The sequence below is a fragment of the Bubalus kerabau genome, chromosome 20 (genome assembly GCF_029407905.1).
Source record: "Bubalus kerabau isolate K-KA32 ecotype Philippines breed swamp buffalo chromosome 20, PCC_UOA_SB_1v2, whole genome shotgun sequence".
In the NCBI taxonomy this organism is placed as follows: domain Eukaryota; kingdom Metazoa; phylum Chordata; class Mammalia; order Artiodactyla; family Bovidae; genus Bubalus; species Bubalus kerabau.
Window position 1 is genome coordinate 1,872,751 of NC_073643.1, and position 15,677 is coordinate 1,888,427.

Sequence of the window (15,677 nt, forward strand, 5' to 3'; positions counted from 1 at the left end):
GTTTGAGTTTGAAGACAAAGTCTATTTCTAAGGCAAATTTTGCTTTACTGTGTTTTTATGCCAACCAAAAAAAAATTCAGTGGGGGGCAAAGTATTTGGAAAGTTTTACCTTTAACAAGTGCAGTGTTACCACAAATATCTGTCATAAACACATGAATGAATGCTTTACTCTCTAATACATCTTTAGAAATATGTATAAAGTGAAATCTTAGACAATTCAGTTCTTTCAAAATACTTTCACTCAGGGAAGGCTGCAGCTTCCAAACATGGAAAACTGAGCCCACCTGTGAGAGTGGAGGGAGTTCCTGGAGGGGCTGCAGTTGCAGGACGTCACGTGTGTCCTGGAGAAAGAGCAGGAGGGGCGGATTCACCATCACCAGCTCCACGTGCACAGCTGCAACCCCAATGAGTAGCTCCCCAGGGCTGAGAGCAGGAGACTCTGAGGTGTACATCGCAAACCAAGCGGTCACCAGCACAAGTGAACACCCTTGCTGGGAGTCAAACATGATCTGAGCCTCTTGGCTGGGTCTCAGAACTGGGGTCCTGGAGGGCTCAGGGCTCCAAGCCTGCTGCCTCCCAGGCCCACTTGCACTCACCTGGCCCCCCTCAGGGGCTCTGGGTCTCCTTCCTCCTCCCACCCACCCTCAGGGGCACCCATTCCCTGAGCCCCTGGAAGCAGCCACTCCTCACATTGCTTCACTCCCCCGAGGCCTTCATCATTTGTGGGCTCTGAGCCTACTACCCACTCCCGGGCACATTCTGATAGGAAATCTTCCTTCAGGGGTAGACGGGTGGCTGGGAGACAGAGCTTTGTCCTTTCTGTGGACACAGACACACATCCCCCACCCATGCCTTGGTCTTGGAGTTGTACTCCAAGTACTCCCTACTTCCATAGTAACAGGGCTTGATGGACACTATTCAGTTTACCTATTTACATACTGTTATAAATAAAACAGTTGTAGACTAAAAAAATGCTTCACAAATATTTTGTAAATAAAATTAGTTGAGATATACCTTCTTCCTGGCTTCTATATTGGCCTCGCAGGAAAGCAGCTTTGCTGTGAGTGATATATTCTGGCAAATGATAGCGTAGTGAAGAGCGGTGTTCCCACAGACGTCCATGACATTAGGGTCGGCACCATGCTCCAGCAGAAGAGTTGCACACTCCTCTTCTTGGCATTATATGGCCTGTCAGTGTTGTGCCAAAAAACAGAGTGTAAATTCTAGGAATTCAAAGTAAACAGTCCACAAGCTTCATCGGTTTGCTATATCTAAACGAGATGAATTCACTTTAGTCTCAGTAGTTAAATCACATCCACCTCGTGTGGACATGGTTTGCTGTCCCATACCTTCATCAGCGCGGTCCTGTTTTCATTGTCACAGAGGTTAAGCAGGCATTTTCTCTCCAGGAGCAGAGTGACCACCGCTGAATGGCCATTGGCACAGGCCAAGTGGAGGGCAGTCCTATGAAAGCAAGAGGAGTTTTCAGGAAACTGTAGTTTTACTGTTTCAAAACAAACAATTGTTCCTGTGATTGAAAACATTCAATAGCATGCTATTTCTATCCCTCTAAAACAAATATTTTGTTTCCTTCTGGAGAAAGAACATTATATATTAGTTTTAGTTCTTCTTACCACATTAATGAAAGAACAATCTACTTGAATAGAATAAGCATGACCTCGAGATTCAGCTCAAGTTGGGTTGGAATTTGACTTTCACTCTGTCACTTATTAGCTGTCACTCACCCTCTCTGTACCTCAATTTCCTCATTAACATAATGGAGAGAGAGTAGTAGTTATCTCACAGAACACCACCATGATGCTTAAATGAGATCCAAGGAAAGGATTTAGAACCACTCCTCAAACAGATAACAGCTCAGTAATTGCTAGGTAATATTATCATACTTATTACTATTATCTTACAAGGACAACATTTCAATAAAGTCAAAGGTTATTACACATCCTTTGCAAATATGTTTTGAATATTAGAGACAACATTGTACTTCACTGATTTTAATATCCTCATTTTCTTACTTTTTAACATCTCTAACATTGGGATGAAATTTATAATTCACGTCTTTACAGTTATAATTGGTAGCATTTTTGTTTGTTTATTTCTCATTTTTTTTGTTCATCTAATTACCGTAAGGTCTTTTTTTCTAAGGTTGAAGTATAGATGATGTATATTGTATATTATTATATTTTATAGGTGCACAACATAGTGATTCACAATTTTTAAAGGTTATACTCCATTTAAAGTTATTATAAGATATAGCTATATTCCCTATGTTGTACAATATATCCTTATAGCTTGCAGGATTTTAATTCCCCCACCAGGGATCCAACCCCAGGCCCACAGTAGTGAGTCTTAACCACTGGACTGCCAGGGAATTCCCAAGATTCCCCTGACTTCTTAAAAGGCTGAAAGTTGTCAGAGGATACCAGTCTCAAAAGAATTCTAAAAAAAGTTATAAGTGAGAAATTATTTTTATCTGTGCCACATTCCTATTAGTGCCAGAAAGACAAGCCCTGTCTGCTATTCCGACTTTCCTACAGACAGCTTGATCTACAGAGAGTTTTAAGTTTTTTGTTTGTTAAATCAACCTCCAGATTTCTTTTCCCTTTTTTTTTTTTTTTTTTTTTTTTTTGGTGCTGAAACTCAGGAAACTCCAGAATTCTTGCTTTTGAAATCATTCTTAGGAAGGTCTTTGGGGTGGGAAGGAGACTCAGGACTAAGAGGATATATGTATACTTAACAACTGATTTACGATGTTGTTTAGCAGAAAGCAAAACAACATTGTAAAGCAATTATTCTCCAATTAAAAATAAAATTAAGGTTTAGAACCAGTAGAAATAGAAAGAAAAAGAAGGTCTCTGTCAGCACACACACAAAACATGTATAAACAGGAATTTGTGTTTTCTTCTGGTACTTTTCTCACTGTGCGTATTTAAAATTTTTGATCTGTACTCCATCTGAAGCTTTTTTGTGAGATAAAAGCCTAGTTACTTTTCTCTAAATAGTTACCAGGTTATTTCTCCACCATCTACACATAATTTATCTTTTCTAATAGAAAATGTCACCAGTATCAAGTTCTAAATTCTTACATATATTTGGGTGTTCGGGTAGTTTATATTCTGTTCCATTCATTTATCTATCTTTTCAGTTGTCAGTAAATGAATACTTTGTGGGCATTTACAGCACATTTTGTGGAGAAGGCAATGGCATCCCACTCCAGTACTCTTGCCTGGAAAATCCCATGGACGGAGGAGCCTGTTGGGCTGCAGTCCATGGGGTCGCTAAGAGTCGGACACGACTGGGCGACTTCACTTTCACTTTTCACTTTCATGCATTGGAGAAGGAACTGGCAACCCACTCCATTGTTCTTGCCTGGAGTATCCCAGGGACGGAGGAGCCTGGTGGGCTGCTGTCTATGGGGTTGCACAGAGTCAGACACGACTGAAGCAACTTAGCAGCAGCACAGCACATTTTGACATCTAGAAGGGCAAATCTTTGTCTACTATACAAAACTTTTAATTTAATCACAACAACTAAAGACAGAATATGTAACCCAAAATCTTTAAAACCACAATATGTTGATTTGGTTTAAATATTGAAAGACCATACATCCTAAGAAAATGTCTTCCTATTCAAGGACACAGCCAGCTCCGTACTTCAAAGCTTCTAAGGTCCTTCAGCAAAGAAAATATATACCTAGGCATACACTGATATAAAACAGATATTGAATTGTGTCTTAAGAATTTTCAATCCAGAAGTCGATCTGGCATGGGAGTTATTTTGTTCACTATGCGGTTTTCTATAATATATAACCTTAAGGTATAAAAATGTGTACATTACAAATAAGATGCTAACAACCTCAGAAATCTGTCCACTGCCATGATCCACAATAGGCGATCCATAAAGAAGTATTTTCATAAATCACATGAGGAAAAATGTGAGAGCCAGGAGATTCCAGATTTCTTGAAAGCTATATAACTTAAGAGCTCTTACTCATGAGTGCATCATGCTAACCCATGCATAATAACAAATAAAAAGGAAGATGAAGAAGGGGAAAAAAAGATATTTATGTTTCATCTCATTGATTACCGACATTCAGTTAAATAACTTCAAAACTTATCAGTAAAGTGCTCTATAAGGGAAATTATAAGTGGGTCCGAAATGAGCTAAGGCTTTTTGCTGCCTATAAAGTCTGCAGGGCGCTGGATCCCAGGAAGGTGTCCGCGAGCCTTGGAGAGGAAACTCACAGGAGGGACCTTTGCCAGGCCCTTCCACCCCGCTTACCTGTTTATCTTGTCCCTGTCGTTCAGGCCATTCTTCCCCAGCAACAGAATCTGCTGCACTTTGGCTACATTCCCTACAATAGCAGCTTTGTGGATCGTTCCGAGGTCCTTGTCTAGGATGCGATACCCAGGCTGGAAGTGGATTCTATGACCGCCTTCTCTCCCTTGACAGATGGAGGAGCCTAAGGGCAACTGGCCCTTCTTACTCCCGAAGCCAAAAATCTTCATCACAGAGCCCACGGGCTTCAAACACACCTCACCTCTCCCTCGGCTCTTCCCTGTCCCCCAAACCCAATATTAATGCTACAGATAGCCTAAGCAGTTTCCCCACAATATCCCAGTTGGGAAGCTCCGTGGTTTTCCAATCTTTCAGCCCAGAAGAGTCCTAGCTAAGCACGCCGCGAAACACAGTGCGCCTGCGAGCCTCGAGCCTCGGAAGCGGGCATTCCCTCGTGTAAGCACGGAGACGTTGGGCCATACTGCCCAGTGCGCATGTGCTAGGCCCTGCGGCTCAAGTCTGAGATTGACTGTGGGCGGTGCTAGGCACATTCCAATCAGCTGTGCCAGTTGGCTAAGTGTTTCCGGATGCTTAACAAAAGATAGTGCAGGTGAGAAAGGCGTCTTTGCTGGAGGCAAGGAGCTTCAGGATGCTGAAAGCCTGTCCCCCAGAGCTTTTTTAGGGCTCTTCTAAAAAACAACAACAACTCTAAATCTACTTATCCCTCAGCTTATTCATTTCCACATCCCTCATGGACCAGCGAAATTTAGCAAGTGTAACTACAGAAAACTGTTTTCATGGTTCCAGAAATTGTGGTAACAGGTATTATCAAGTGCAAATTTAGTGGAAATCAGCTCAGGTTCTCCAGATGAAACGAAACCGCGTTTCCGCATCCCTCTGATCCTCCCGTGGGCCAGCCTCCATCTACACATTTTCTTCATTTTAATTTTTTGCTTTTATTTTCCCCAAATCTTTAATCAACCTGTCAGGCGAGTGTATGCTCCTCGGTTCTTTGTCTCATCACAACAAAGATTTGGAGTGACAGACATTAAAGCCCCCTCTGATTGTCAGGGCTCTCAACCCTTTGGCTCCTCTTTTTATGTTTTTTTCTTCTCCCTGGGCCTGCCCTATGCAAATTGAGCTTAGTCACAAGAGCTGTTCTACCTGAAGTCCTCACCCTGGTCCTCAGACCTTCCTTTGACCTTCCTCTGTTCTATTTTCGCAGGCTTTTCCATTGTCTTTTAGCCACCACCATTTTAGACTCCTTTTCCCTATTCTAACTAGCTAACAAACCCAAGGTTTATTTTGAAGCATAGTGTAACATTTGAGAACTTTTTAAAAAAATTATCATTCACATGTCTGAAATAATCCATCTTTTCTCATCTAGTTTAAAATACCACTTTTTAACTCTGATGTTCTGTCTCTGGGTTTTCCATTCTGTTCCATTGAATGGTCTGCTGCTTCTAGCATAGGTAGTATATAAAATATATTTTAATATCCTTTATGGGTCCAAAGTTCCTCCCCTTATTTGTCCTTTCCAGCATTCTCTTGGCAATGTTTATTTCTACTTTATTTGAGATGACTTTTTAATCACCATGCCAGTTAAAGAGAATTCTCAGTGAAATTTGTATTAATTAGGTTAAGAGAAGTAATTTTAACTTGACAATCACTTGTATCAGTGTATCCAGGTAGTTGTTATGTCTCTGTCCTATTTTATGTCCTTCATTAAACTTTGGAAGCTTTTTTTTTTTAATGTAAATCCTATACCCTTATTGATGTATTTATATCTGGGCTTTTAAAAAATTTTGCTGTGATGGTACATGATTTTTCATAATAATTTATGAATGATTACTGTTTTGATATCTGGGTATTCTTTTGACAACCAGAATGAAGAACTTTTAAAATTATAATCTTGTCATAGGAAGAAAGAGTTGAGTTTCTGGTGGTACTTAAGGAAGGCACAAACTTTTGGTATAGATTTCACCAGGAAGATGTAATACTGATAATATGCAAGACTGTAAAAAATCAAGCAAATGCAAACAAGATGGGCTTTTTAAAAAACTGAAGTGTAAGACCATTGCTACAAATTAAAAAACATTTAATATAGCTAAATTTCACTAAAATCCTATTAGCCAGATTTTTCAGTAACTTGCTAACTAATGTGTGTGTGCGCATGCTCAGCTGTGTCTGACTCTAGGGACATCTTTTTTGGTTCCTCTTAATAGTCTCTTTGTTCATTTGCTTTATTCACCCAAATCTATTTTCCACTCTGAAGTGTGTGTAATCATCATAATGGCCTTGCAGAATATTATCAACTCCATTTTTATGAGGCATCTTATGCTCTATACTTGTTCCATCCTCTTTAACATTTCCCAAACTTTAAATAACCTTTTCCCTTGTTTCCATTTGCCCGCAACTTGTGTGTTTCCATCTTTATTCCATTTCTTAGGAATAAAGCAAAACAGGTTGAATCCATACTGCCATAAACAGGTAAGTATATACCAAAACTTCTTTCAATGTAGTTATTGATCCAGTAGTTACAATTGGACTAAGCCTAGTATTGTGGGTGAAGCAGAAGCAGGCTCACAAGTTAATAGAAAACAGGCTAACCCAAAACTCCCCAAGTTCCTGTTCCATTTGTTAATGATTTGAAGTTAATGACTTTAAGAATTTTGATTAACCAAATTCAAAGGGAACAGATACCTCCATTGCACAAGATGCACCAGCAAAGTCTGAATGTATGGCAGACTTATTTTATAGCGAGACAAATTAATTTACATACTTATTCTTCAGAGGCCATTTAATGCCATTTCGTTCTTTGTAGACTGAATGAATTGACAGCAAATTTTTGGGATTAGTGACTCAGAAGCCAAGTGTCCAGACCTTCAGCAGAAATTGCTGCTGGGATGCACCAAAGGACTCTGAAGACAGGCTGGGTCCCTGTTGAAGTGATGTCTGGTTCCAGGACAGCGTTTTCACTGATGAAAGAGCAATGAACAAAAATGAAAACAAAAAAAAATATTTCTCAGGGCTATCCAGCTTAGCTACACCAAATGGTTTTGGTGTATGTGACTGGTATCAATTCCTGATCACCAAGCATTTGCTTCCTACAATAGCCCAACCAAAAAATTATCTTTTGTCTTCTGCCTCCACAGTATTCTCCAGAGTGACCTATGAGACCAGTAAAAACTATAGTGATACCTGAAAAAGACTCTTGACACTTCCTGAAGCAGCCTGGAATGAGGGTCAAAGCCACCACCAAGCTGCAGGGAGATTAGAACTACACACCAGGACTTCAGGTAGGTTGTCAAGATTTGCTTTACTCTAGTGTTTTTGTATGGACCAAGATACTCAAGGAGTCTTCATTAGATCATCCCTAAACTTCTGTATTTCCTTCGTCAAATGCTGTCTGGGTGCCCAAGCAATGGAAACCTAAGATTTCCCAATCCCAATTTCTATGGAAACAGATGCCCTCTAGAAAGTTGTTGCCTAGAATACCCACAACTAAGACTCCTACTAAGCCTATCTAAGATTCAAATAATGCCCTGGTGGTGAATAAGCATATTACTGGAAAACAATATAGAGGTGAGAACTTATTAATATAACAAAAACTACACAAATCAATGAGAAATGATATGGATTAATAATAAATGGTTTGGGAAAAATCAATTACTGATAAGAAGTAACTACACATCTCAAGGTATCACCAAAATAAACTCCAGGTTAGTACATGTTTAGTCTTTTTATAAAAACCATTAAATATTTTAGAAGAAAATATGGATGAGTGGTATTATTTATGTTTAGAAGGTCTTTCCAAAAAAATGGAAATTAGAAAATATCAGTACATTTGGCCACATAAAACTTGAGACCAAAAAATTTAGTATAAATCCAAATATAGAAAATGAACAAAAGACATAATTAATGAAACATTCTTAGCTTGCAATTAAGGAACTACATTTTTTTTTAAATGATCAAAGGATACCATTGGTTTACAAATTAACCATGGGTACCAGACATTTTCTACTCTTATTTGACATTTCAATTTCATCAGTTTCATCATCTTGCCTTAAGACATTTGCTCTTCAGTTCTGTGATAATTTAATCCACTGGGAACTTGATATTCTCACTGCCTTACAGCTCATCAAATTTACCCATTAAGTGGATGACTTCATACTGATGATACTAGGTGCATAAGAAATGGGATATAGTTTGAAAGTCCTGGTAAAAATTTATGCGAGAATTTATGTTAACCCACTTAAAAAAAAAACAGATCAGCATTATCCATTTAAAGAAATACCCGCAAATTAAGCACAAATCTAAACTATCATCTTAGCATCACAAATTTTTATAAAATATATATTTACAAAATATAATGTTAACAGTATAATCAGTTCTAACAGTGGCCAACAGCTTTGGTGGATAAATGAACTTTGTGATTTAGGATAGTGAGAAGCATAGTAACAGCTCACTTTTCTTAAAAAAAGGTTAATTTTTAAAAGGTCTATTTTTTTAAAAAATAAAATCTAACCAAAGGAGATATTTTATTTTCTATGTATTCCTCCAACAACTGTTTCTTCAAATTATTTATGAGGATTTGAGATTTTATGACACCAAGAAGCAGCATGAACTTAAGAATCTTAAAATCTAACAAAGATGAAAAAGCATACAGAAAGTGGAACCAAACCACAGCACAGGTAAGCACTTGCCCATCTGTCAACTTCTCAAACAGGAAAAAAAAAAAAAAAAAATCACATTGAAAGTGAATGTTAGTCGCTCAGTCGTGTCCAATTCTTGCAACCCCATGGACTGTAGCTTACCAGGCTGCTCTGTCCATGGAATTCTCCAGGCAAAAATACTGGAGCGGATAACCTTTCCCGTCTCCAGGGGATCTTCCCAACCCAGGGATCAAACCCAGGTCTCCTGCATTGCAGGCAAATTCTTTACCATCTGAGCCACCAGGGAAGGCCAAAATTTTGCTGAATTTTAAAGTTAGTTTTCTTTGTGCTATAACAGTATAAAACACTACCTTTCACCGAAGTTAAAAACTGTGAACCTTTTGGCCTTGCATTGTTAATACTGACAACATGCTTCTACCTGGCAGGTGCTATGCTTTCTCCCCACCAGGGAACACTGCACCAGACTTTGCAAAGTTTGATTCACAAATTTTTTTAACAATCATTCAGTTATTTCGTATTTTTTTATTATAGTGGATTTAGGTTTCTTTTTGAACAATGATGCTTATTTCCTAATAATATAGAAAGAGTCTCTTTTGTTCTTCCTGAAATCCTTTAGCAACCATCTTCTTCAATCCTATTTTGTCTTCTTCCTCCATCTTCTCCAACCTCTGCATCTTTCATCACCTAGTTCAGAATTTCTAGGAGAGCTATACAGACATTACTAACATCTCAACTTTACTAACAACTGGTCTTTAACATGTGAAAGGAGGAAACTGGTTGATAAAAGATGAAATACCTCTTGTGTGAAATTAACCCATAATACCTTAAGGAATTTCACATGCTACAGGTCTTGAAATTATCGTTTTACCCACTTAACAGATCCTTCTATCTACAAGATACTGTTAGCCTGGCACTCGATCCTACCTTGCATATTTTATCTTCTACTACTATATAAAAAATAAATAAGGACTTACTGTATATCACAGAGAATTATACTGTATCTTGTAGTAGCTTATAATGGAAAGAAAGCTGAAAAAGAATATAAATATATATATAACAGAATCACTTTGCTGTACGCTTGAAACTAATACATTATAAATTAACTATACTTTGTAAATTATTTTACATTGTAAATTAACTATAGTTCAACAAAAAATTAGAAAGTACAAAGACAGCAGAAGCTTTGTTAGTTTTTCACACATGTATCCCATACATGATTATGATGGAAACTACAAATAGTTCAATCCTGAAGAATCTTATGAATTGTATCACCCAAAAGTGTTCAAACAAAAATCTGTTAATATGTGTAATCACTATTTTTGACTCATGGAATATAATTAGAAGGCAACATCATCTCCCACTACCCTTTGAAATTTTCACAGAGGTTCTTCTCCCAACCCAGGTTGAAAAACCTTACTCTCAAATAATAAAAAGTCCAGAATTGCTTTCACTCACAAAGTACTTAAAAAGAATTTCCAGTCTCTAATTATAAAAACACCAAGTCAGGGTTAACCAGCTCAGCCACACTACAGGATGCCCACGTGCAGTAGGGGTGGAAAGCAGGCATGGTCCTCTTTAGCTTTCCTGCCTAATTCCATTCTCCCTCTTTTAGATGGCAGTTTATGGTTTCCAAATTTGCTGGCATATTGAGTGCAGCACTTTCACAGCATCATGTTTCAAGATTTGAAATAGTTCAACTGGAATTCTATCACCTCCACTAGCTTTGTTCATAGTGATGCTTTCTAAGGCCCATTTGACTTCACATTCCAGGATGTTTGGCTCTAGGTGAGTGATTACACCATCGTGATTATCTGGGTCGTGAAGATCTTTTTTGTACAGTTCTTCAGTGTATTCTTACCACCTCTTCTTAATATCTTCTGCTTCTGTTAGGTCCATACCATTTCTGTCCTTTATTGAGCCCATCTTTGCATAAAATGTTCCCTTGGTATCTCTAATTTTCTTGAAGAGATCTCTAGTCTTTCCCATTCTGTGGTTTTCCTCTATTTCTTTGCATTGATCACTGAGGAAGGCTTTCTTATCTCTCCTTGCTATTTTTTTGAACTCTGCATTCAGATACTTATATCTTTCCTTTTCTCCTTTGCTTTTTGCTTCTCTTCTTTTCAGCTATTTGTAAGGCCTCCGCAGACAGCCATTTTGCTTTTTTGCATTTCTTTTCCATGGAGATGGTCTTGATCCCTGTCTCCTGTACAATGTCACAAACTTAAGTCCATAGTTCATCAGGCACTATCTATCAGATCTAGTCCCTTAAATCTATTTCTCACTTCCACTGTATAATCTAACCTTGTATAATTGAGAATGGTCTGTTATCCTTATTTGCAGTCCTGTAGTAAGAAGCCCAGTAAACTCTTGCTTCCTTCCTTGGCTTAGAGGAACCTCCTTCATAACAGTAGGGGGTACACTGTCCCCTTTCTCAGGTCTTTCCAGGGCACTTGGGGTGGATGAAGGGTGGGTGGAGGTGTTTGGTATGGCCATCAGGCTGCAGCTGAAAAAGACCAGAATGGCATGAGCTGCCATCCAAGACACTGGCCCATCACGACTTTGGCAGTAGTCTTAGCTCTCAACATATCAAAGCTTCGGGAGTGGAGGTGTGGATTGTGCTGGGAGGGGGGTGGGCAGGGGAGTGGACAGGGACTGCTTCCTTCTTTGTCTGAGGCCTTCATCCTTCTTTGTCTGATCCTTCCTCCTGATTGCCTCCTCCTTCTCCTCTCTGCCCTCCATTTCTTTAAGAAAGCACACACTCTTTCCATGTCCCATTGTTGGCACAGGTCAGGGCATCGTTCTGTCCAGAATGTCCATGCTTCCTTACTTGGTTTAATGGAACCTCCTTTGTAAGAGTAGGGGGTACACTGTCCCCTTATGTGGGTCTCTACAGGGCACTTGGGCTGGGGGGTGGGCTGGGGAGATGCAGGTATCAGGCTCCACCTGAAAAAGCCCCAAAGGGCGTGAGCTGCCATTTGAGATGCTGGCCCACTGTGTCTCTGGCAGTAGCCTTGAGCTCCAGGCAACTCAAAGCCCTGGGGGCAGTGGACTGGGACTGCTGTAGGGAAAGGACGCCAGGACACCACGGAGGAGTTGGGGAGGGACGTGGGAAATGGAGGCAAGGAAAGCGAGGGATCTAGGTGGAGGAACTGGAGAGAGTGTCCAGTGTCCGGGAATGCCTGGAAGGAACCAGCGGAGGCAACTGGGACCAAGGTATGTGTGGAATGTGAAAAGGTGGGAAAACCCAGAGCATTTTGGAAGGCAAGGCAGGCTGGGAAAGGGGCATGGGCGACAACTTCAAAGGGACCTAGGGGAATTCCTGGGAAGTTAGGACTCTGTGCACTGCTAACAGCACTGAGGCTGAGGTTGATCCCACGTGCTGCATTGGCAGGGCCACAGATCAAAGACCTGAATGGCCCACCCAGCCCAACATGGACCTTGGGGGTCTGTGAAACAGGCCGTGCCTGTGAAAGTCCACTCACTCCACAGGATTCTTTCCAGGGTCTCTGCTTGGAAAGAGGCCAGGGCGTCCCCTCCATCTAAGGACCCACCTCTATTTACATAAATGGAGGCGGAGCCACCTCACACTCTCCAAAGTTCTGAGCTACTGGATCCTGGCCCACTAGGCCAGCAGTCTGCAAAATCCTTGTGGCTTTCCCACCATGCCTTCATCCAGCTACTCCAGCACCTCAAGCAGTACATTTAGCCTCAGTCCCTGAGGTTAGGGTTAGGGTCAGTGTTAGCCCCAGCCCCCCCAGCCTTAAAAGATTGACAAGCCTCCTATATGAGCTCTTGGCAGCCACGGGTGTCCCGGACATGCAGGCACCTTCTCTAGGGGTCGCTGCCGATGCAGGAGCGCACACTGCCCTCCCAGGCGCACCCAGCTTCCTAGACGAACTCTTGGTGGCCACAGGCATCCCGGACAAGCCAAGGCCTTACACGTGGGCCTCTGTAGTCACAGCACAACAGCCAGCTCTCACCAGCACACCCAGCCTCTTAAAGGAAACCTTGGCTGCCACGGGCATCCTGGACATGCCAGGGCCTTCCCTGGGGCCCTCTGCCAATGCACGAGCCTGGGCCCATGGTTCCCAGGCGTCAGGTGTGCTCAAAGAGGCATCATTTGTTCATTTTGCTCCTTTGGCACACACATTGCATCTCCTTTCTCTTTTCTGTGATGATGGTGTTTGTTGAGGTGTCGGGGGGAGGGGGGATTGGGATGGGGCCCTCTTTCCTCATCTTCCTGTGGAAATGGGAGTCGGGGAGCTCTGTGGCTTTGCCACCTTCAGTGGCTTTCTCTCCACAACAGCCTAGTGCCTTCTGTCTTCTGTCAGGCATTGTGTGTTGGGCTTCACTTTGGCTTCCTTCCCTTTCCTTTCCTATGGCCCGTGGTCCTGTTAGCCCCGAGAAGCTAGGTGCTCTCCCATTGGCATCGTGATGGAGGGAAATCTGGGAGAAGCCCCATCAAGACGTTTCCCAGGCATCTCCCTAGACAGGAGGAAAAATGAGGCAGGATATCATTGTGGTCTTTGGTGGGTGGGAGTTCTTGCCACCTTTGTTTTGGGGCTGGGTTTGGTTTCCTTTCTGTTTGCTCGTGTTTCTTGGATTCTGGCGTGGGTGGGGGTGGGGGATATCCCCACCACCCTTTCCTCCCAGCCTGGCTGTCAGGGTGTAGCCAAATGACTTTCAAATGCACACCCATCCCTGGGTTCTCAGCTTTGCTCAGGCACAGGGGCAACTAGGCTGGGTGGGGAGCATTCTTGGATTCTTCCGTTGAGTCCTCCCCCATGTCCTCTGAGACTTTTCCCTTTCTTCTCTTGCACATGTCCCATCACCACAGGAGCTCAAAGGAGGAGGCTCCTTCTGAAGTTGAGCTGAAAAGATGCCCTACAAGTGCTCTTTCAACAGAACCCCTACCCTGGGATAGCAGAGAACGACTGGCCCGAGAGCTTAGCATTGCCAAATGCAGAGTTCAGGTAGGCCCCCATCTCTCCATCCATTCTCCTTTTCAGGCTCTCCATGCTGATCCAAGTCAGTTGAAAGCATCTGGCGGCCTTTCTCTTAAGAAGGAATTCTCTCTGTTTGCCCATAGGTCTGGTTTCAAAACCAATGAAGAAAACGATTAAAACAGAGCCGATTGCCTTCTGAAAATGTGTCCCAAAATGGGGAAGGGGCACCAAGGTGCACGCCCAGGCCACCATCGCCACCTCTTTGTCCTCAGTCTTGCTTTCAAGGTAATTTACCCAGTGTTCTGCGAAGGCTAGTCCCCCAGAGGGGGCTCTGAACCCTGAGCCTCTTGCCAGAGTATTCTCTCTGCTGGTAGATGACCACCGGAGGCCCAGAAACAACAAGGAGGGAGGAAACAGGGCCATCTGGTTCTTGCACCTATCAGTGACCCAGATAGGGGGACCACGCCCCCAGTCGGTGGGGACAGGCAGCACTGTTGCCCTTTGCACCCCCTCCCCAGCCCCCATCGGGAACATTAGCCTCTGGCTGCCCAGGCAACCTTGGCCGAGGAGCATGCTTCAGGACACTCCATGGCAAGACTGGAGGAGGAAGGAGACACACATAGATATGCATCTGTGTGGAGTTTGCCTGTGTGCGTGTGTGCACGCACACATCCACGATGGATCCAGGCACATGATCCATCTGTGGGTGTATTCCTTAGAGCTCTGCCCCATCTGCAGAGCCACATGACGTGATTCAGGTGTGTGGGACTCTCCATCCTCTCCATACCATTTAGGTTATCTGTGCTGTGAACGTTCCATGGCCTTAAGGTCCTCTCCTCTCGGTGTGTTCTTTCTTTGGTAGAATACTCAGCCAGAGAGGCCAGCAGAAAGAGGACAGTCATTTCTCCTTCTCAAACAAGTATCCTTGTGCAAGCCTTCAAGAGGGATTGCTTTCCGGGGATTGTCACCAGGGAAAAGCTGGCTCATCAGACGGGAATCCCAGAACTTGGTGGGCTGAGTGGTGGGTTGTGGGCTGCTTTTGGCTTTGCAGGTACCCCTCATTTCCCAGGACCAAGGGACTCATTTGCAGAAAATGGCCCTGTAGAACTCACGCTGGACCTGACAAATCAGAGAACGGGCAGCCAGGTGGGGTGTTGAATGGGCGCTGGGGAGGCACCAGCACGTTGATCTAGATGGTAACGACTTCTGATGTGCCTGTCTGCCTTTTGCTCCCCTGGACATGGTTTCAAAACCGAAGATCTCAGTACCCCTAGCAGAGCACAAGGGGCCTGAGAATGTCTGGGCCCAAGGCCCAGGCGGCGCATCAGCGATGACTACTCCTGCTCCAGAGAACTGAAGGGCCCCTCCCACTGTTCAGAGCACCTCTCCTCCCCTTCACACCTCTCAACCACAGGAGAGCATGCCATCCTTGGCTGCAGCTACACCTCTGGGCACCCCACCTTCTGGGTGCCTGGTACTGCCTCTGGGGTCTGTGTGGGCCAGCCGTTGATGATCTTCATGGTCCAGCCCAGCCAGGTGGATCTCCAGCCAAGTGGGAAGCCACCACCTCCTTCCCAGGTAGCAGTTCCCTGGGCCAAGCTCTCCCCTGCTGTCACGGCCCCTTGGCAGCCTGGGCCAGGTGCCATCTTGCCACCTGGGCAGCCTGAGACACACATCCCATGGTGGCCGGAGTCACCCTATGGTGAAGTAGTGGCCCCTCCACTACAACCACAGCCCCATCCACCCAGGCTTCCAAACT

General features: G+C 43.1%; 1 protein-coding gene and 1 long non-coding RNA gene across 3 annotated transcripts in view; one reads left to right on the forward strand and one right to left on the reverse strand.

Annotated features, from left to right (window-relative positions):
• LOC129635035 (ankyrin repeat domain-containing protein 26-like) overlaps positions 1-4,526 on the reverse strand; it is a 67,927-nt gene extending 63,401 nt beyond the window's left edge. Inside the window, 3 exon segments of the mRNA XM_055557625.1 lie at positions 1,015-1,188; positions 1,350-1,464; positions 4,300-4,526. Coding sequence (XP_055413600.1) covers positions 1,015-1,188; positions 1,350-1,464; positions 4,300-4,526 — 516 coding nt within the window.
• Positions 4,527-6,648: 2,122 nt separating this feature from the next.
• On the forward strand, positions 6,649-15,434 carry LOC129635036 (uncharacterized). 2 transcript variants are annotated; one of them, XR_008706084.1, is made up of 7 exons: positions 6,649-6,786; positions 7,452-7,595; positions 8,888-8,990; positions 10,585-10,757; positions 13,810-13,945; positions 14,062-14,203; positions 14,781-15,434. It is a non-coding gene; the product is annotated as an uncharacterized LOC129635036 (long non-coding RNA). The 2 variants fall into 2 exon arrangements; XR_008706085.1 differs by lacking the exon at positions 8,888-8,990.
• The last annotated feature ends 243 nt before the right edge of the window (positions 15,435-15,677 follow it).